Below are 20774 nucleotides of genomic sequence, written 5' to 3' on the forward strand. Positions count from 1 at the left end.
TTTAATTAACATTTTTTCCCCTTAAACATAAATCTAAAACAAAGTGGTCCTAATCCTGATAGTAACCCCTTATGTCCCTTGTATTTATTATACTTTAAGTATTTCAATGTAGTTCTTAAGTTAAAACAGCAGTTTAATCCAGAAGAACCCATGATGTTCAGTATGGGTGTAACCTTTAATAGAAGTGTAAAGATGTGTGGAGGTGTAAAAATATCACTTATCTCAGGAAGTCCTTAAGTGACAGATCGGTATGTTGAACGTCCTGAGAGCATCACTACATGCAGGACAATGTGTGAATGTGTGATCACCTGCCTTTATTACAGAAGATTCTGTAAACGTGTATATTTAGTGTCTACAGCTCTATTCTAACAATTCGAACGTTTCATTTCATGTCATAATACACACAAGGCCTACGACCGCAGCACAGCAGAGCCAATATTACATGTTATAACATGAACCTCGAGTGTATTATTTTGATTATAGTACCATTATTGCTGTTTATTGAAAGATTTTGAGTTAAAGAGGACAAGAAAATACGATCTGTTTGGTTATAAACACTCCGCGAGTTAAAATAGTTTCATTGCTGCTCTGTTTGTAGCTGCGCTGTTTGGCTTGTAAGCGCTGCATCGTTGCTAGGTTACCCGTATGTGGTGGAGTAATACATGGAGAGCTTTGGTTACACTACATTTCCGGCTGATAACAGCACTCATAGAACACCTCTCAGCCAATCACATTCAAGGTCGGAACTAACTGTGGTATAATACTAGATTTGTCACTACAGATTCTTAAACAAAATGTTAAAATACAAGTTATTTTGCAATTTATATTAACCTTAAAATATTTACAGTCATGTGCTCCTTTTTATCACAGTAAGAAGAAAACATGAATCAGCTGCTCAAAAAATGTACTACTTTACTACTAATACAGAACTACGTGATATACAGAACTAGGCCTGGCCTCGTATGGCTTGATTGTTAATCCAGTTTCACAAGATAAACTGAGCTGGTATATATAAGATAATATAAATAGTAAAGTGCTGCCAGCTCGAATCCTGTTCATGTAACTTGCCATCAGCTACCGGAGCCCCGAGAGAGCATAATTGGTCTTGCTCTCTCTGGGTGGGTAGATGGTGCTCTTTTCGCTCATCACTCCGAAGGGTGATATCTGTGAGCTGATGTATCAGAACCGACTCGGTTGCTACTCTGTAATGCTGCATCAGCAGCAGTTTAAAAAGAGGCGGTGGCTGACTTCACATGTATCGGAGGAAGCATGTGTTAGTCTTCACCCTCCTGATGTTGGGGCATCACTAGTGATTTAACACTGCAGCTTCCCTCAGACTATAAAAAAAAATACTAGAAATATTTTCACACAAAAAAAAATACTTTCCTAATTTTGATGAAAGTTAAAGGTGCAACCTTGGATGTATATGAGATACGACAATATGTATAGCACATACAGCTCTGGGAAAAATTAAGAGACCACTTCAGTTTCTAAATCAGTTTGTCTGATTTTGCTATTTCATAGTTATATGTTTGAGTAAAATGAACATTGTTGTTTTATTCCATAAACTACAGACAACATTTCTCCCAAATTCCAAATAAAAATATTGTCATTTAGAGCATTTATGAGAAATGAGAAATGGCTGAAATAACAAAAAAGATGCAGAGCTTTCAGACCTCAAATAATGCAAAGAAAACAAGTTCATATTCATAAAGTTTTAAGAGTTCAGAAATCATTATTTGGTGGAATAACCCTGATTTTTAATCACAGTTTTCATGAATTTTGGCATATTCTCCTCCACCAGTCTTACATACTGCTTTTGGATAACTTTATGCCACTCCTGGTGCAAAAATTCAAGTAGTTCAGCTTTTCAGGGTTGATGGGTTGTGATCATCCATCTTCCTCTTCCTTCAGTCCAGAGGTTTTCAATTTGATAAAATCAAAGAAACTCATTTTTAAGTGGTATCTTATTTTTTCCAGAGCTATATAAACAAAACCTAAAACAGGTATATATAACAAATGTCCTGTAGTGGAATTTTTTTTTAAGGTGGAGCACAAGTAGAATATAACTTTAAGATAAAATAAAGATACAACAAGCTATTAGAGACAGACTCTACATCTGTGTACATTTCTCACAGGTCTGAATAAAGGCAGTGCTGATAGCAGCAGCTTCCTTTGTAGTGGTCCCCTCTGTCCGGCACACTGAAGCACGGATGTGGTTATGCACCGTTTGAAACAGGAAACAGCACCGCAACCTTTATGCGCTTTCATCAAGCCCTCTTACTTTTGTCTCCAGGCTGCTTGTTCAGAATGGCCGCACTCTGAAGTTTAAGGTAACATTCAATTATTCTGTACCTGAGCAAAAGTAATGGTGCCTTGCGTTATTTGTAAAAAGCTGCTTGCTAAAATTATACAGTAAGACACAGTAATTACTGACTATCTGTAGTTAGTTAGTTATTACGTTTTTTTTTTTTTTTTTAAAGAACAAACATTTTAAAGACAGAATAAGGTCATATGAAGTATATGCATATATGTGTGTTTCTCAGATGCAGTTGCTCTTCTGAAAAAAAAAATCAGACATTTGTTAGTATTAGCATTTTAGATTTGTACCAAAGAAATTTGATTATTTTAAAGTTTCCAGATTATAAACTATAAGATTATAAAATAATTTTTTCTTTTTCATTTTAAGCCTATTTTAGGGCTACACAGCATTTAAATGTAGATTTCCAATGAAAGGAAAATACATTCTATGAATAGTCTATAAATAATCTCTGTCTGGGAAAGTGCCCTCTCATCTTTTCTGTTCTTTATTAAATTATTTTAATCAATTAATATTTTCATTTATTGATTTATTAGGCTTTTTGGAGGCTCTTTATCTAAACTATTACATTTTCCTAATTTTAAACAAATTCGAAACTAAGAATTATTTAAATTACTAGTAAATTTGAGTCATTATTCTAGGCCCCTCTATAAACCTGACTATCATATAATTTATTCACCATTTCTGAAGGAATTCAATTCAGGTCATGCATCTTTTTATTTTGATTTTATTTTAGATTCTCTTTGATGCGAGGATGATAAAATAAATCTGAAAAATAAATCTTACTTCCTGAAGGCATGGTCGAAATCACAAATCAGCAAGGAGCCGTCCTTGCCTTTGTGTCTCTGGCCACACTCGGGTTAGTGTCTGCCATCTGCTTGGGCTGCAGAAAAAAATCCAGTAAGTTTCATTTAACACACACTAACCTCACCACCTCTCACCACACACAAGCATACCGCTGCATTAATGATAGCTGCCACTCAAAACATATAAAAATATATATATATATGATTTCTTTTGCAGAGATAGTTCAGGAGGATAACCAGCTTTATATTCCACAAATATTGTAAGTTTCCTGAGAGGAAATTATCTGTTTTTGTATGCATTAAAAAGAAAAGCAAGAATATTTATATGTATTTTCATAAATAAAAGAACATGGAAAGTGGAATTAAAGTTCCATTTTTATTGTCTTGGCCTTATTTAGTCAGCGAGAGGGGAGCAGATTCGCTGTGACACGATCAAAAACAGGTGAAAAGATTTACAACTTTATTCTTTATTAGAAATAACAACATTAATGTTTCGTGTTTAATACTTTAGACACTGTCTATAATCTCAAAATCATAGAGAGTCACTTCTATAACTGCTATAAGAGCATTACTGTCTGTCACAATTAGCATAGATTAAAAATAGATTAACGGTTTTCACAATGTTTTCTGCATTAGGATTAATGGCTGAATAATAAAGCTAGGGTTCAAGGAGTAAAATATTCATTAAATACAATGTTTAAGCATTTTTGGGTCTTTTTTTGGATGTTCTTTGTAAACAATATATCATATTAAGTTAACTTAATTGTCCATATATCATTCATTTTGAAATCTACTCATTCTATTTTTTCTGAGAATATTTTTTTTTTGTTTAAAAATAATAATCTGTCAAGAATTAATAATTAAATTGTATTTCGCATTCACATTGACAATATAAACATATAATAAAAATAAAAAATAAATAAAAGTACTACTAGTACAAAGTATAAAGGAACACAGATGCAGTCTTAGTTCACTAGTATTTTATATTAAATAAATATTCATCACAAATCATCCATCCTACGCCTCCATCCACTCTCACAAGTCTACATACTCTCACTCGCTTCATTAATCTGGCGCCAAAACTAACAATATATGCTAAATGCCATATATAGTATAAAACTGAGCAAGACAACATTCAGAGACAGCTACATTACACATAATCTGATTATGATTCTTTTACAGTGACCAGGCCTAACCAGATAACCTCAGATCAGTCTCCGAGCTTCGGGTAAAGTACTGGAAACGAGTTCAGAAATGAGCTCCATTCCTCTTCTTCATCTTCATCTTCCATTTTTTTCTTACTTTTGATAATAGAAGAGGCTCCATTAAGCTCATACATGCTGTGTAGCCCAAGCTGCAATCTAAAATGTAAAAAATGTTAAATAAATACATTAATATAATTTAAATATTGGCTTAAAAAGTGAAATATAGAATTTTTATGATATAAATACTGTGAGATATAGCTGTGTTTAGCTGTTTGATGTCTTAGTGTAATTAGATTTGAGGGACTGTCCTGAGCCATCCTGAAAACTACAGTTTAAAATGTGATGTTACAAACACATTTAACACACTTTTGCTAACGACAGAGGTAACATGCCTTATAGAATTTGAATAAACCTTTATTGTTATTGCACATTGTACATGTACAATTACGCAACCCCTTAGTGCAAAAACATACAAAAATAAACACATTTAGTAGAGCATAGCATAAATTATTCACTATAAATTATAGGTTATCCTTTATACGCAATCCACACAACTGCAGCGTCAATTATTGCACAATGTCCCTTAAGCAGCATCAATTATTGCACTAAAACTGTTTAAACAGAATCAGGTCTGCCTATAAATGAACTATATGGTTATAAATTGGGCTATTAATAAAAAACAATACTCAAAAACTGCATACAAACTATCAGTTTAACATTAAATATAAATATTAGTGTTCTAGTGGTACTGTAATGACTGAAGTTTTTGGGGTAGTTTCCCAGAAAGGAATTAATTCTAGTCTTGGACTAAATCAAATCAAATCACATTTTTTCACATAGCTCTTTGTACAACTGATGTCGCTAAGCATTTTAAAGCATACATCTAAAATGTGGTGGCAGGACAGAAAATATGATAAAACAAAGAACATACAAACAGTTTTCCAGGGCCATGGTTAAGCCTAGTCTTGGACTACACAGCATTTATATGTAGATTTTTCATTGAAAGTAAAATACAGTATATGAATAAGGTTAAATCCCTGTCTGTGAAACTGCCCTCTCATTTCTTTCTGTTATTTATTCAATTATTTTAATTAAATAATATAAAACATGCTGTATTTTTTAGTTAAATATGAGATGCTTCACTAAAACTGAAAATTCATTGATTTATAAGGCATATAATGTATTGATTCATCAGTTCCCAGATAGGGATTAGACTTAGTTTTAGACTGCACAGCATGTAAATGTAGATTTTTCATTAAAATTAAAATACAGTCTATAAATAAGGTTTAATTCCCGTCTGGAAAACTGCCCCTCCATATTTTCTGTTCTTTACTGAATTATTTTAATGCAATAATATACAACCAGTTGTATTTTTCATTTAATATTATATATTTTATGAGATGCATTACTTAAAACTAAACATTCATTCATTTATAAGGCATTCATTATCAGTTTTAAGCCTAGTCTTGGACCACACAGCAAAATGTAGATTTTTCATTAAAAGTAAAATACAGTCTATAAATAAGGTTTAATCCCTGTCTGGGAAACTGCCCCTCTCATTTTTTCTGTTCTTTATTCAATTCAATGTTTTATTAAACTCTAGGAATTATTAAAATTACTAGTAAAATTGAATCATTATTCTATGCCCCTCTATAAACCTGACGTTTGTATAATTTATTCACCATTTTTAAAGGAACACGGGTCATGCGTCTCACATCCAACCACAGGGTAAGCACTGTAACCTCTTACTGCAGTTTCAGCATCATCAGCATTATCAGGAAGGGGCAGCACTGACAGTACTGACACTATTAAATAATGTTTGATCTATTTCTCAGCAGCAGTTCAGGACACTCACAGCAGTTACCAGAACCTTCCCAACTGTAAGTCTATATTTCAGTTTTCTTCCAATTAACTAAAAAAAAATACATCTGCAGATTTTCCATTTATTAATTGAAAAGTTACTTTATTTCAGTAATTCTTTTCCAAATCTGAAACTTATCTATTATATAGATTTTTATAGGCTATTCTAAGTGTTTTTTCCTTTTATTGTTGATGATTATGGCTTACAGCCAATCAAAACCTAAAATTATCTCATGAAGAGAGAGTCATCTGCTGGTGTTGATCCACTGTGTTTTATTATCAAGTCTAAGGTCAGTGCAGAGTTTTCCCACAAAATCTTACAGCACTTCATGCTTACCTCTGCTGACAACTTTTATAAAGATGGAGATTTCATTTTCCAGCAGGACTTGGCACATTGCCTAAAGTACCAATTGGTCTTTTCCCCAGCTGACACACAACCGACCTTCAACATTATAATGTGGTTGAAATGTGGTTAAAGTAATGTTTGTTGTTGTTTCAATGTTAAAACAAAGTTTAATGTTAAATGGTTGTGCAAACATTGAAATGTTATTGTTGAATCAATATAACGTCCTCAACCTTCTGCCATTAAATTACCATTTTATTTATTCATGGAGGAATTAAAAGGTTTTACTTCCATTTGCTTAATTGTAATAGCTTTTTAGTTTTGCACCAATTCTTCACTATACCTGGGGGTATGTTCATTTTCTATTAGTGTTACTGCTGTGTCAGCTTTACTACAGTGATGTAAGTTTATTATTAAAACTTTGTTAACCACTGGAATTTTGTAGTTTTAGCTACTTGTTGTACTTAAAGCTTTTTTTTGTAGTTGTACAGTTCCTACTTCTCAGAGACTGTTACAATTTGTTAATATTTCATCATGGCATACAGTTTTTTTCCTCTTCTATACAATTGTGAGCATCCTGAATGTGAGCTATGATTTATTAAAGATTAAATGTACGAGGTTGAAACAGCATTGCCATATTAATGTTGATTCATTTTTCAAAATCAACACCAAATCCAACGTTGATTCAATCATAAGATCAGTGTTAATTCAATGTTGATTTAACATTGAAATGACAGCTGGGTATATAAATATTCAAATTTTCTGAGACTTTACTGAGAATTTACTGATTTTTGGGTTTTCATTGGCTGTAAACCATAATCATCAACAATACAATAAAAAAAATGCTTAAAATGGATCTCTCTGTGTGTAACACATCTATATAATATATGAGTTTCACATTTTGAAGTAACATTTCAATGATATTCTAATATTTTGAGATGCACTTGTACACACCCCATACCCTGTACTCTATCCTCCACAACTCTCTTCCATCTGCTCTGTTTGCAGCAATTTGCGGCAGTCTAGAACCAGCTTATATGTAAGTACCCTTTACCTCTCTTGTTATATGGTGTGGATAAAGTGGAATAGTTATATTTAAGGCAAAGTTATAAATATATAGATGCACAATTATTGCCTTATACCATCATTTGCTTTTAGAAATCCAATTCCAACCCCACCAAGCAAAGACCTGCCAGACGAGCTGATGGACATCGGTGAGTAGAAGCCTAGAGCTCAGCTGATTTACTACCTTCTCGGACACAACTCGCTTTAATTTTTAATTCAGCTGAACAAAACGTAATTGCACCATAAATGATATCAAAGTAATTTATTTATAAAGCTTTTTTTGCTCCAAAAGTTGGCTTGACTACATGAACCTGTTTTGGCAAAATTTACAAATTGTAGTTTAACACTAGATAAGGCGAGGCCAACTTTGCTAGTTATTTTATTGACTCCATAGTTGAATGAGCAATTATTCAGAGGGTTTTTTTTATCTGAGGTTAGGTTTATGTTTTACAGTAAATACCTGTAACTAAGTCGGCTGTGTTGTTTCAGAAACATACATTTAGATTTGTGTGCAGTGCAGCCTTTTTGAGTAAACTTTACACATTTCCCACTGGCTCCTGGAAACAGCTGTTTGTAATGTTGGGTGTTCCCCCACACATCTGACCCCACATCAGTGTATAGTCATTCCCCACTAGGCTAGTTACGTAAACAAGTACAGGGTGAGTCAAATGTCTTATGACAGAACAGGCTCTGGATCCAATCGTTGGGAACCCGTATGAGAATACTCCCTCTCATTTATTACTTGCTGTGGTATTCAAATACATCATTTTCCCTTTTGTTGACTTTTTACTCACCATGTATATTTATTTATTTAATGGTTAATTGCCTGGCCTTAGCATTGTAGGCAGTAAAAACAAGTAGGAGTGTGCCATACACACCCACCCCTAATTATCACATCAGGGTGCTACTTTTTTACTGTTTTTAGCAAAAGAAAAATTCACACTGTTCTCATTTCCCATTATATATCTACTAGAGACTAGAGATTATATCTGTCCAGTATCATTTATTTTACTTTAATCCTGGATATATGGAGATATTTGGAGTGCATTATTTTTAGCATCATGACATTCTGGATCATTGATTTCACGTACAAATCTGATAAAATTCTTGAATTTTTTTATATCTCATTACGGGTGTGCCATATCCCATCATAATAATCAGTGTTTTTTCATATCGCAAAGAGTGTTATCACGAAAATACCATAAAATATTGTCATATTACATTAAGGCAATATCACCCATAAAAACAAGTTACTCTTGTTCAGCAGGTTAATCTTATACTGCCAGCATTTAGATGGAACATTAATAATGATTAATTAAGAAAATAAATAATAAAGCTTTTCTTTTTAGATTTCCAGTTATCAGCTTAACAAAATATCTTGCTGTACCATGTGAAACATTCCTACATTGCCCAAAAAGTCAAGCGCTGGGTCCGAATGTGACAGACAGATTAAACCACTATCTTTTGACTTTTGATATCCTGCTGCAGTTATTTAGCTAAAAATTAAATTCATGGTTTAAATAAATATTAATTATGTTTGTGTTTTCATATTATTAATACAGTGTTTTGAATGATTTACAAATAATATTTTGTACAGGCCTTTTCTAGGTTGTCATAACGTAAAAATGCCCGTTTCACAGAACTTAAATTATGACAAAAACTCTACATAAAAATCTAGTGCAGTAAATTACCTTTAAATGTTGGGTTTTTAAATTGTACAGTGTCTTTTTTGTATTTTACTTAAATGTAACAGGAGGACAGGTAAGACTTTAGAAAACAATCTGTGTCGCTTTTTGAAAGGTCATAAGAAACCACAGCATGTATGAACTAGATAAAGATTAGAGACTGAAGATGTTCTGCTGGAACTGCAGCTGCAGAAAGCAAAAGGTCATGTTTTTTAACTTTCCGCTCACTGTGTACCCTGGGGCATGTCTGTTAGAAGTGCTGTATATTCAGAGATAAATGACCAAAGCCATTTTTCTCCTGATCCAGATGCTGGTGCATATGAGAACGTCTTCCCTGCAAAATATATTGACCATGACTCTGGTAAGTACTTTTAATTGTTGTGGGGATTTTTATATGGGTGTGTTTAGATGTAATGTAGGATGGTTTTATGTAGGATGATGTTTACTGTTACTGCATCCCCCGTTCTTTTGGTGTTTGCTGCTTTAAAATAATTTTGTCTTGTGAATTTAAATGACTAAACATTTTGTGTTTGTGTGAAAGAAGTCATTGTCATATCATTGCTGTCCAAAATTATAACTCCATAACTATATTTCCAAAATCATAGTTAATACTTTTCAATAATGAACTAACAGTATCACAGTAAATAAAAGATTATTAAATGGTTAGGTAATGTCTCAACTATTTGATTAATTAATTGATGACATTATTAAGCATTGCAAAATGTTAATGCTTTAGAATGATGTAAAATATTGTTAATTAATCGAGACATTAGTTTATAATTTAGTAATGTTAGAAAATATCTATCTAGTGCCAATTATTAGTTGATTAAGACATTCTGTCAAAAGTACTGTTCAGTAATGTACCCTCATTGTAAAATTTAATACTTAGATTTAAGTTGAAGTCAATATAAGGCATTTCTGTTGATCTATTATAAACTACATACTAAACTAATAATATAAAAAAGACATCTGTTTTTTTGTACAGCAATGATAACAATGCAATATTTAAATACTACCAGCTGCTGTAAAATTTACATGCTGACTGAACTCAATATAATAGTTTAACTCTACACAAATCTAAAAACGTGTTTGTTCTACTTGTGATAACAGACAGCTACGATTATGAAAACGCACAGTATCTGCAGAACAACGATGACGGTAATTATAACAAATTTACTCAAATTTGCCCTTGTTTAAGTTTATTATGTAAAACACTGAATATAAATCACTCATGCTTACACTGACTCTTCTCTTTGGAACAGATGAACCTGATTATGAAAATACTAATCCCCTTGTTCATCATGAAAACATGAGTTAAAATGTTAATTTATTTCAGTACCTCGAAGCAATTAAAGTATAATTTTAGCTAAAGCTAGTGATACCAACTATATCTGTATTTTCTTATTAGGTGGTTTTATGGAGTGTTACTGTGAATTCATGTTTTTTTTGTGTGAAATGATGTAACAAAATGTAGATTTTATTTGTTGTTATTTTATCTGTTGTTACAAGCAATTATTATATTATTATTATTATTATTATTATTATTGTTTGTCATATTACTGTGTCACTACACAGGAAATAAAACTGTCCTCACTACATATGCCTCTGATTTGTTCATTACATATATTTTCAGTATGCTTTTACTAATTGTGACATTATAGAACAGCCCATTTAACTCTTTCAGTATATTTTCATGACTCTGAGGTGATAATTGCATAGAAGCTGATCATGGGTTCACACTGGCAGGCAACAGATGACCATTCATTTCCTATGGGAGAATGCAAATTGGCGACAGAAAGCAAGTGACAAAGTGACAAACTGAGTTAAGATTTTCTTAACTTGGTGCACATTATTATGACACAGTGAAGCGACATTCTAAATCGATTGGCCAAACAAATCCTTTGAACCAATCACAGACACTGAGGTATGAGGTCCCTGCCTTCCTCTCTGTAAACTTTTGATTCCTACTGTACTTAATTCATATCCCCAGGGGGGAGGATCTAAACAAAACAATAGAGGATTATAACCACCATTTCAGCTTGTTCTGTTTTAAATGATGTATTTTTGCGCACACACACACACACACATAGGAGCAATTTGGAAAAAAATAAAGCTTGGAAGAAATTAGTGGACATCTCAATAGATTACTCAAAAGCTTGCTAGCATGGGTGTACCGAACCGTGGCTGTTCACACGTACCGTTACACCCTAACCCATACCCCCCACCCCAATCGCGAGAGCACAAACAGCCACAAACACACCTACGGGAGACAAGTGTGGGGTGACAAACGACTTTTGATTGTATGGAGGCCATGACTGCCAAAAAGAATTAAATATTGTAAGATGGTCGCAGAAACAGTATTTACCATAGTGTGTATAATCTTTCTGGCATTTTCTAAATCTAAAAGAGTGATATACAGCACACTATAAAAAACTGATGACAATAAATTGAAAAAATGTAGTACAATTTATTAAAGCATGTAGGACAGTATTTACAATATAACCCATTTCTACAAATGCTCTACAGCAGAACCTAAGAAAGACATGAACATGATTGGGAAGATTTAGCTGGCCTCAGGAGCAGCAGTCTTGCTGCAAAGTCGTCCGAGGAGTCCGGCCATCTGCAAAAGAGAGTTTACTCCTTCTGCAATTTTCATGTGTGTGTAGCCAATCTCCTGAAAAAGGCAGAAATCACAAAATAGGGATGAGCAAAATGAGATGCAGTGAGGACTCTACACTACAAGCATTATAGTGAAAATGTTCTTATATTCACAGTAATAATACTTATGCTTTCAAAATGCTTAAACTTTTGGTGCATTCTTTTCTTTGCACATGCTACTGGACAAGATACCAGTGGAGCTTCAGAGATGTGGTTGGATATGCTTACTTTTTGCACTCAGCAAAAATCAGATATGAACAGAACAAGAATCTACTGTAATTCATAAAAATAATGTGTTACTCAGTGTCAGTTTTCTATAAATAAAATAACTTTCACTCAGGAAAAAACACATAATGGGGAGGAAAAAAAAAACGTTCTATAGTTTCTCAATCCTGATTTCGCAAGCAAGTCAAGTGGCTTTTACTGTCATTACATCTGAGTACAGGTACACAGTGTAATGAAATTACGTTCCTCCGGAACCATGGTGCAACATGGAACAATACAAAAAATAAAACATAAAACTATAACAACACTACAATATGGTATAATAAAGTGTGCATAGTGAGAAAAAGGTGCAGAGATATGTAACATACTGAAACACACATGATCACAGCAGTTACTGAGGTAGAGAATTTACATTTTTGGAATGAAGCAGCAAATATTGCTGATAGGCATAGAGACATTTCAGTCTTAATCTCAATCCTTTCTAAATCTGCCAGAAATTAAGAACATGCCAACAAGAGGAACAATGCAATATTAAAGCACACAACTGCAAGTATATAAAAATCTGTGGTATATACATCAATCAATAGGGCATGTACAATGTACTGGCTAGAGAAACCAGGCCCCAAAAACATAGATCAGTGTTTTGAGTTAAGCTTAACCATAGCATTTTAATTTGGTTAAGATTGGGTTAAAAATAGTTTTTGTTTGGATAGAGTAATGCTGGGCAGGGCGACTCGAATCCCAGTTATGAGTCGCCTGTAAGTTATTTCTTTATCTCCTGAGGTCACATTTTCTTCTGATTACAAAAGTAATTTTACCAGATGATAAAAAGTCCACTTGGATTTTCACTAAGAGATCAGGCAAGCAGAACCCACAAACTTGTTTAAAAAAAAATAATAATAATAATCTGTGGGCCTCAACATCCTTACCTTAATATACTCCAGTTTCAAGTACTCCGCCATTTGGAAGGTTTTACACACTCTGAATATGTTCCCTATTATGTCCTCAGGAGAGTAGCCAAGTGCCCAAAGTTGCTCAATTACCTATTGGGTAAAAAAAAACAAAAAAAAAAAACAGTAAACAGATAAGCGATGAATGTTTTGTGCCATGATCTGATATACTCTTGAAATACTATTTTGAAACAATGTGTATTTACTACTTTAACAGACACTGTGCATCTGTGAATAATACCTTGTAAGCCTCGTCGATGTTGGCATTGACACAGTGTTCAAGCATGTTTTTCACCAGCAGTGGATGAGGTTCATCACATACCTGAACAGAGAGGGGGGTAAAATAAGTGAGAATGATGGTGGGGGGGGGGGGGGGGGAAGAAAAGATTAAATCTGTTTTTAAGTTTGAAACTTTCAGGGACTTTCTACAGATTGCAGCTGATCAGCTGCAAAGCTGAAAGAACTTAGTACCAACCTTGAAAACATTTTCGCTGTTGATGAAACCAAATCCAGAATTTGTAGACTGCAAATTATTCAGTGCCTAAAAAAACATAAAAACAAAAACATTATAAACACCAAAAAACAACCAACAGATGTTTAATAACAGTTGTTGATAAATTGTCCATGACTGACCTGTCTCATATCTCCTTGGGCAGTGAAAATAATGGCTTCCAAGCCATCGTTGGTGGTGTGCAGGTTCTCTTTTTCCACCACCTCCATTAGTCGCATCATTATCTGCTCATCTCTTAGCTTACTGTAGCGCAGAACTGCACAGCGGGACTGAATAGGCTCTAAAGAAATAATTCCCCGAGCACAGTCAAATCAATAAATCATTAAACAGAACCATGACGTCATTAATGACTTGGCAGTGTTTCTGTGGTGAACAGATTCTGCCAATTCTAACATTTATATATGTTAGTACATTCCACAACTCACCTATAATCTTGTCTGACGCATTGCAGGCTAATGCAAATCGCGTGGTCTTAGAATAGATCTCCATAGTTCTTCTAAGAGCCTGCTGAGCACCATCTGTCATGCTTTAAATAAACAAAAAAAAGAAAGTTAGGACAGCACAGGTAAGCATTTTCCCCTTACACACACTTAGACAGAAACAAATACTGAATACAAATCAGAGCACTGGAGAATTATGTATTGATTACCTGTCAGCTTCATCCAGAATTATGATTTTGTGACGTCCTTTGGGAAGAGTAACTTTCTGCTGGGCAAACATCTTGATCTTGTTTCTGACAACATCAATGCCTCTAAAATCATTTAAACAACAGAATTTTAAAAAGTTATACTGATGTGTTTAATGATATACACGTTTACAGCATTTTCCTGCACAAATTAGTTGATTATCTTAAGTTTAACATGAGTTGAACTGAAGAACTGCATATGTAAAAGTATGATAATAACCCCATGTTATAGGGTTTACTACAAACTAATATACTTTGGCAAATTAGCGGATTTGGTGATATTGAGATAAATGCAAACTATGATCATGATTTTTAAAAGTATCTTTTAAAACTGATCCTGTCTTTAGATATTTACTTAGTATATAGTGTTACATAAGAAGAAATAAAGGGACGGAACACAAAAAACTGAATCCAATCAAATGCACACTATCTAAAAAGCAAAAGCGCTGCTTCACTATGTTGCAGATTTGTGTAATACACTACTGGTTATAGGTGGCCTTACCTGGTAATTTATTGAAAAAGGCTACATATTAGAAAGTTTTTACTTCCAAAAAACACACAAGCACTGAAATATAAACTACATTTTGTTTTTACCTGTCATTTGATGCGTTCAGTTCAAGCACAGCATCTTTCATTGCTGGGCCAAGAAGAGCTCTTGCCAAACATAAAATGCTTGTTGTTTTCCCTGTGCCTGGGGGACCCTGTCAGCAGAGACAGTTCTGATCATCAGATAAATTATTACAAAGCAGAAGACAGTTAATTAATGTTTACCTATTAATTGTCCAGAGACAGCACACACTTAACAGCAACATTTCAGATTCCACATCAATGTAAACATGCCAGAGTTAGCTAATGAGCTTATTTTCTTTTGCAGTCCCAAGCAGAATATTACAGATAAATGGCCAGCAGAGGGAGAGGGAGCGAGAGAAGCTTGCTTTAAAACACTTTCTCCTGGTATTAACTTGTTGTAATTTCCTAAAATTCTCAACCGAATGCCTGATGTGGTCCTGAGGTCACATGATGACAGTGGGGAATTTAACAAAAACGTTTTTATGCCTTTTCAATAGTGGGATCTAATGACAATACAATGCTGTTATCTAGTGGGATTAAACACAACACTACTTTGAAACAAAAGTCTGCAATACTTTGGTATATCATTATTTCATGATACCTCCAATAAACAGGTAATAAACTCAAGCCTATTATTACGGTGAAATGTTAAAAAGGTTATACTCACAGCTATAATTATGTTGGGTACATTACCCTCCCTGGCAAAGACCTGTTTCAACAAAAAAACAAATAAGAACACACATATATCCAATGTTACACTTTAATATGACATACACATTTCAGATAAAGGACAGCTAGTTAGATAGCAAGGTTTTAGGTTACTCACCTCCAGACGACTGACTGTTTCCTCATTTCCAACGATTTCATTCAACTTCATAGGTCTGTATTTTTCAACCCTAAAAACACAAAGCAGTGTTAGTTATCTTAATCACTGTCTGAGGAGGTTTGGTGTAATTCCTCACATCCTCAGGACTTTCTACACCTGCACTGTGTAGAGACAGGCATCACCACCACCTGGTACAGAAGCTGTACTGCTCTTGAGCACAAAGCTCTGCAGAGGGTTGTACATACAGCCCAGCACATCACCAGGATTCAGCACAAAACCTTCCGGATTTATACACCAATTGCTGCCTGAGGAAATTTAGGAGGATTATAAAAGGACACCACCCAACCAAAACACTGCCTGTACTCACAGATAGAGAAGCATGAAGACCAGCACCTGATAGTTCAGCTAGTAGGATAGTGTACCTCACCTGTCCCAATACTGTAGCTGTGTGTAGTTTAGTCCCAGTATAATTACAGCTGTTGTGTGAAGGCCTCAGGTGTTTGTTAAAAATAACTAGTGAACAAGCAGCATCATGAAGACCAATGAAATAACCAAACAGATCAGAGATAAAGTTGTGGAGAAGAAGTTTAAAGCAGGGTTAGGTTATGAAAACTAGGGGTGGGCGATATGGCCCTAAAATATCATCACAATATTTCATGGTATTATCGTGATAACGATACTCTTGGCGATATGACAAAAAAATTCAAAATACACTACTGAAACAAAACGATTTGATATTGAACACCCCTAACTGAGATATTAAAAAGATACAAGAAACTTAGCTACGGTGGCCGAGAAAGCCCAACGCAGTGCAAATTGAAAAGCGCTGCAAAAGCACAAAACACATCCATCAAAATTACAACACAGGCGCAGCAAATAGAAAAACGCGCTGCAAATAGAAAAACGCGCTGCAAATAGAAAAACGCGCTGCAAATAGAACCACAACACAACGGAAGTGAGTCACAACACAACGGAATTTTCCCGCGGGACCTTAAAAGATGCTGTACCAGCTAAGCTGCGTCTTCAGTAACGTCTCGGACTTCACTATGTGTACAAAGGACAATAAGTGGCAAACAAGGCGTTTTGTGAAGCAGAACTTTTAATAATATGCACACAACCGTGGTAATCACAGGTAATAAACATAACTTACTTTTAGAAGCTTGTTTGCCACTTACTGTCCTTTGTATACAGCTGGTACAGCATCTTTTAAGGTCCCCCGGGAAAATTCCGTTGTGTTGTGGTTCTATTTGCAGCGCGTTTTTCTTTTTGCAGCGCGTTTTTCTATTTGCTGCGCCTGTGTTGTAATTTTGATGGATGTGTTTTGTGCTTTTGCAGCGCTTTTCAATTTGCACTGCGCTGGGCTTTCTCGGCCACCGTACTTAGCAGATTTGTAGCAGAAGTAATTAATCCAGAATGTCATGATACTAATAATAATGCACACCAAATATCTCCATTTATCCATGTTTAAGTAAAAGAAATGATACTGGACAGATATAATCTGTCTCTAGTAGATATTTAATAGGAAATGAGAACATTGTGAATTTGTTTTTTGCTTAAAACAGCAAAAAAGTAGCACCCTGATGTGATAATTAGGGGTGAGTGTTATGGCACGACATTTCAGGGCATAATATAGTTCACGATATTCAAAAGTTTTGGCGATGATGATTCTGGATGAGCATGAGCTATTTTGCAAAGAAGAATGGAGCTAGATGCACAAAGCTGCTGAAGCTGTAACTGCAGTAATTTAACTTGAAAGGTGGCCTTACCCAGTTTTGATATAGGGGGGCTGAATACTTTTACACGTCATGAATCGTTTTGTGCTAATTTGTGTGGGTGTGTCACTTAAAATCTCAATAAAATACATTTAATTTTGTGGTTACATAACGTGACAAAAGTGAAAACGTCCAAAAAAATATAAATACTTTTGCAAGCCACTGTTAACATGACAATAAACCTGATTTATAGTAAAAGCGGTTTAGCGGGTCAGATATCCAGGCTAGCTCGGTTAAAACACTAGATTTCAGTTTTTATAACTCGTGAAAATGTGAATTTGCTATTTATCTATAAGCTAAATACTAAACATCTCCGCTTATTTAACACTGAAACACAGGCTACCACTCCAGCTAACGGCTAACCCCCGCAGCCTCTCTCTCTCTCTTTATTCACTGCGTTAAAGTTTAATTACACAGTCAGTAAAGCAGCGGGCAGTACCAGGGCAGCTCGTAAGAGCTCGCTGCAGGTTTAGAGGCGCTGTCCTCCTTTCTGTTCTGCGTGTCTGACCGCGTTTCTTCTCCACCAGCTTCTTTCATCTCCACGTCCATCTTTCCCCTCAGAAAACCCGCCGCCACAGCGCGGGAACCGCCGGCGGATACAGCGTCACACTGCGCTGACGACACTTCCTGCTGCTCTGCTTTTACCCGGATCAAAAACATGCAGATTGTATTTGGTACTAGTAACAGTTATAATTAAATAATTCATTATTATTAAGAAAAAAGAAGAAAGTATATAGATGATTTTTACAAAAAAAAAAAAGCCATATATTGTTTAAAGAAGAGGGGGTGATTTTTAGCAAACAATTCATTACTTTAAAAAAAATGTCCTATAAAAATTCCTAAGTTTTGTCTTTATAATAAAGCAGTACTGAAAGAAAAAACATTTTGCACGGTTTTCTCATTACAGAGCACTTCTTCACACTGATTTGATTAAAAAAAAAAAACATTTATTTTAGATCGCTGGAGCTGAACTTGTGTTATGCACATAAATTCAGTAGTACTGTTTATCAATGTGTTTAGCAGTGCAGCTGTGTGACTTACGACAGGATCTATGAGGGAAAAGCTGACAAGGTCCAATACTTGGAAAAGAAAAAAAAAAGGGAATAAACACAAATGTGGTGTGTGAGCATTTAACCTTGCTGGACCTAATGTTTTTCAAGGTTTGAAGGGCACCTAGTTGCCAGAACAGTCTTTTACTGAAGGTGAAACACCAAATCAGCAGAGTTAAAAATAGACAGTTTTTTTTTTTTTTCACAATCCCACCTTTCCCCGATTTCTACACAGCTGAGAACTTTTGCAGGTGGTTAACAGAGGGATGAAGATAGCGGTTCTCCATTCAGCTGTGCTGTAATAAGCTATGATAGGTTACAGATTAATGTACAGAACTGATTGTAGATAGGATAAAAGCACAGACAATTAGTATATGACAGTAAAGTGTTGTAACTATATGTTTTAAATGTATACAATGCCCAAATCTGGAAAGTGTTTCCTAAATTTGCTGTGAATTTAGACAGTATGCAACCAATATATTTCAAGTTTTATTTCCATAACTTTGTGGATCCGTTTCAGCATTTCAGGCCAGCAGCGCATTAAAAACAATTGGAATGGTAAAGATTTACTTTGTAATGCTCCTCCTCACAACACCTAAAATACATTTAGGCACAGAAGATGCCAAGCAATTCAGTGTTTCAGGCATTATTTTGTGTCAATCTTCCTGCAAACACAATCTTAAGGTTTGTAAAAGTACCTGAACCCTGTTTTTCTGCAGACATGCCTTATAATGTGTGTAACTTGTGGTCTTGTTGAAAAATGAATGGATATCCCTGGAAAGGACTTGATCTTATGGGCAGTATATGTTGCTGTGATCTCAGTGTACCTTTCTGCATTAATGCTGCATTACAAAAGAGTACGGACACATACCCATACCATGACAGACCCATTCTATTCTAGCTGCCCACAAGTCCTTGTAGAGTATTGTATGTTTGTATTGTAGAGCTTTTTGTTGATAAAGATCCCTCACACTGAAATTCCACCTCCCAATTCCTTGTAATGGTTTAATGATATTATACTCTGTAGAGGGAGATATATGCAGATCCCTTCAAATCTTTCTTTGGGGAACATTGTTTTTCATACACATTTATTACAAACTGGAGATCCATATTTTAATGCTCTTTTCTTGCCCTACACTGCAGGAATTGATGTACTTAATTATTTGACACTTCTTAGCATTTAATATGTTTTAAAAGAAAGGTGATCGAGTTTTGCATGCCTGGCTTTTCTATTCAGACCATGCAGGCAGTGCATGTACATAATATAAAGTGCTGTAAAGTGTCCATATTTTAAAATAATGGAAGATTATTGAATTAAACAAACTGTTCCTCGATTATTGCAAACATCTACTAGAAATATTCCATCTTTTTTCTTGTTTGTCTAATTGCAAAGGTAATAAAACATTGTGTTGAACTTCCCATAAACAACCTTCATCCCAGCTGTTTGCCTACGTGGTCATTCACACACTGACCAGTGGTGAAGAGCAGCTCTGTATATATAAGACCTCGTTCAGGCTCCTGGAGCTCTGTTCGTCTGACACAGACTGAAATCATGAAGGTAGCTGTTGCTCTTCTCCTTTGTGCCTTGTGCTTCGTGGGCCTGGATGCACAGTGCCCAGAAGCAAACGCCCTGTATGATCTCGAAGGCACCAAGCTGTGCGCTCGTCTGTACGCACAGAGTAACATCTACTACGACCAAAGCTGCCAAGGAGACTACCTTGACATCTACCCCAATGATGACGTCCCGACCATCGCATGGCGCTGGAACAACCGTGCCTCTGCCCTGGTGGTGAGCAGGCTATGCAACCTGACGGTGTGGTCCCGCATCAGAAAGGAAGGCACCAAGAGGAAGTTTTCTCCTGGCATCCAGTACCGCCTCAAGGACGTGCAGAAGGGCCTGTTTGGAAACTGGGACAATAGCATCTCTGGATACTACTGCACATGCTAGACTCTGCTGAAGCGAACCAGGAAAGAAAGAGACTGTAATCACCAGCTGTTAATCTGTGTGTCATCAGAGGAATCAAACGTTCATCATTCAATCTGTCAACTTGTCAAAAAAAACACTGACTTGACTGATTCATTTCAGTTGTTTTTACTGAATAAAATAACTGATCAACAGTCTTCCTGCTTTAAACTGGAGTCTTATGTTTCATTTCAAACTCAGTTGCTCAGCATTTTCTCAGCTCAGCTAAAAAATATCAGCTGTATAGCTGCTTCATCAGAATTTCTGACATATGATAAACC

At 35.1% G+C, this 20774-nt stretch overlaps 3 protein-coding genes across 6 annotated transcripts; 2 read left to right on the top strand and 1 right to left on the bottom strand.

Moving 5' to 3' along the window:
* The first annotated feature begins 2160 nt into the window (after positions 1–2160).
* On the top strand, positions 2161–10880 carry si:dkey-183i3.6 (LAT2 domain-containing protein). Of its 4 annotated transcripts, none has more exons than XM_022676047.2 (12): positions 2161–2333; positions 3116–3220; positions 3344–3386; positions 3525–3568; positions 4309–4354; positions 6025–6059; positions 6167–6211; positions 7543–7573; positions 7693–7748; positions 9592–9645; positions 10395–10442; positions 10547–10880. In XM_022676047.2, the coding sequence occupies exons 2-12, from the start codon at positions 3118–3120 to the stop codon at positions 10600–10602; spliced, it is 561 nt and encodes a 186-aa protein (XP_022531768.1). In that variant the 5' UTR covers positions 2161–2333; positions 3116–3117; the 3' UTR covers positions 10603–10880. The 4 variants fall into 4 exon arrangements, with proteins under 4 accessions (XP_022531768.1, XP_022531770.1, XP_022531767.1 ...); XM_022676046.2 differs by having other exon boundaries at positions 2162–2333; positions 3057–3220; XM_022676048.2 differs by having other exon boundaries at positions 2164–2333; positions 3057–3220; positions 6170–6211.
* An 851-nt stretch (positions 10881–11731) lies between these two features.
* Positions 11732–18087, bottom strand: rfc2 (replication factor C (activator 1) 2). The gene is made up of 11 exons (XM_022676052.2): positions 17921–18087; positions 15710–15779; positions 15551–15592; positions 14908–15014; positions 14278–14379; positions 14054–14154; positions 13751–13908; positions 13593–13658; positions 13359–13439; positions 13097–13210; positions 11732–11958 (listed from the first exon to the last, which is right to left on the bottom strand). Exons 1-11 carry the CDS (start codon positions 18028–18030, stop codon positions 11848–11850), a joined length of 1062 nt encoding a protein of 353 aa, XP_022531773.2. The 5' UTR covers positions 18031–18087; the 3' UTR covers positions 11732–11847.
* Positions 18088–20040: 1953 nt separating this feature from the next.
* LOC103029420 (syncollin) lies at positions 20041–20664 on the top strand. The gene has a single exon (XM_007254200.4). The coding sequence runs from the start codon at positions 20083–20085 to the stop codon at positions 20476–20478; it is 396 nt and encodes a 131-aa protein (XP_007254262.1). The 5' UTR covers positions 20041–20082; the 3' UTR covers positions 20479–20664.
* Positions 20665–20774: the final 110 nt, after the last annotated feature.

Source organism: Astyanax mexicanus, chromosome 17 (genome assembly GCF_023375975.1).
Source record: "Astyanax mexicanus isolate ESR-SI-001 chromosome 17, AstMex3_surface, whole genome shotgun sequence".
Classification (NCBI taxonomy): domain Eukaryota; kingdom Metazoa; phylum Chordata; class Actinopteri; order Characiformes; family Acestrorhamphidae; genus Astyanax; species Astyanax mexicanus.

Excerpts from the sequence above, each read along its gene's own strand:
- si:dkey-183i3.6 (XM_022676047.2), top strand. The coding sequence starts at position 3,118 with ATGGTCGAAATCACAAATCAGCAAGGAGCCGTCCTTGCCTTTGTGTCT. Across the intron at positions 7,749-9,591 it reads AGACGAGCTGATGGACATCG|ATGCTGGTGCATATGAGAAC; the intron begins GTGAGTAGAAGC and ends CTCCTGATCCAG. Across the intron at positions 9,646-10,394 it reads ATATATTGACCATGACTCTG|ACAGCTACGATTATGAAAAC; the intron begins GTAAGTACTTTT and ends TTGTGATAACAG.
- rfc2 (XM_022676052.2), bottom strand. The coding sequence starts at position 18,030 with ATGGACGTGGAGATGAAAGAAGCTGGTGGAGAAGAAACGCGGTCAGAC. Across the intron at positions 15,593-15,709 it reads AAACAGTCAGTCGTCTGGAG|GTCTTTGCCAGGGAGGGTAA; the intron begins GTGAGTAACCTA and ends TTGTTGAAACAG. Across the intron at positions 11,959-13,096 it reads TGAAACTGGAGTATATTAAG|GAGATTGGCTACACACACAT; the intron begins GTAAGGATGTTG and ends TGCCTTTTTCAG.
- LOC103029420 (XM_007254200.4), top strand. The coding sequence starts at position 20,083 with ATGAAGGTAGCTGTTGCTCTTCTCCTTTGTGCCTTGTGCTTCGTGGGC.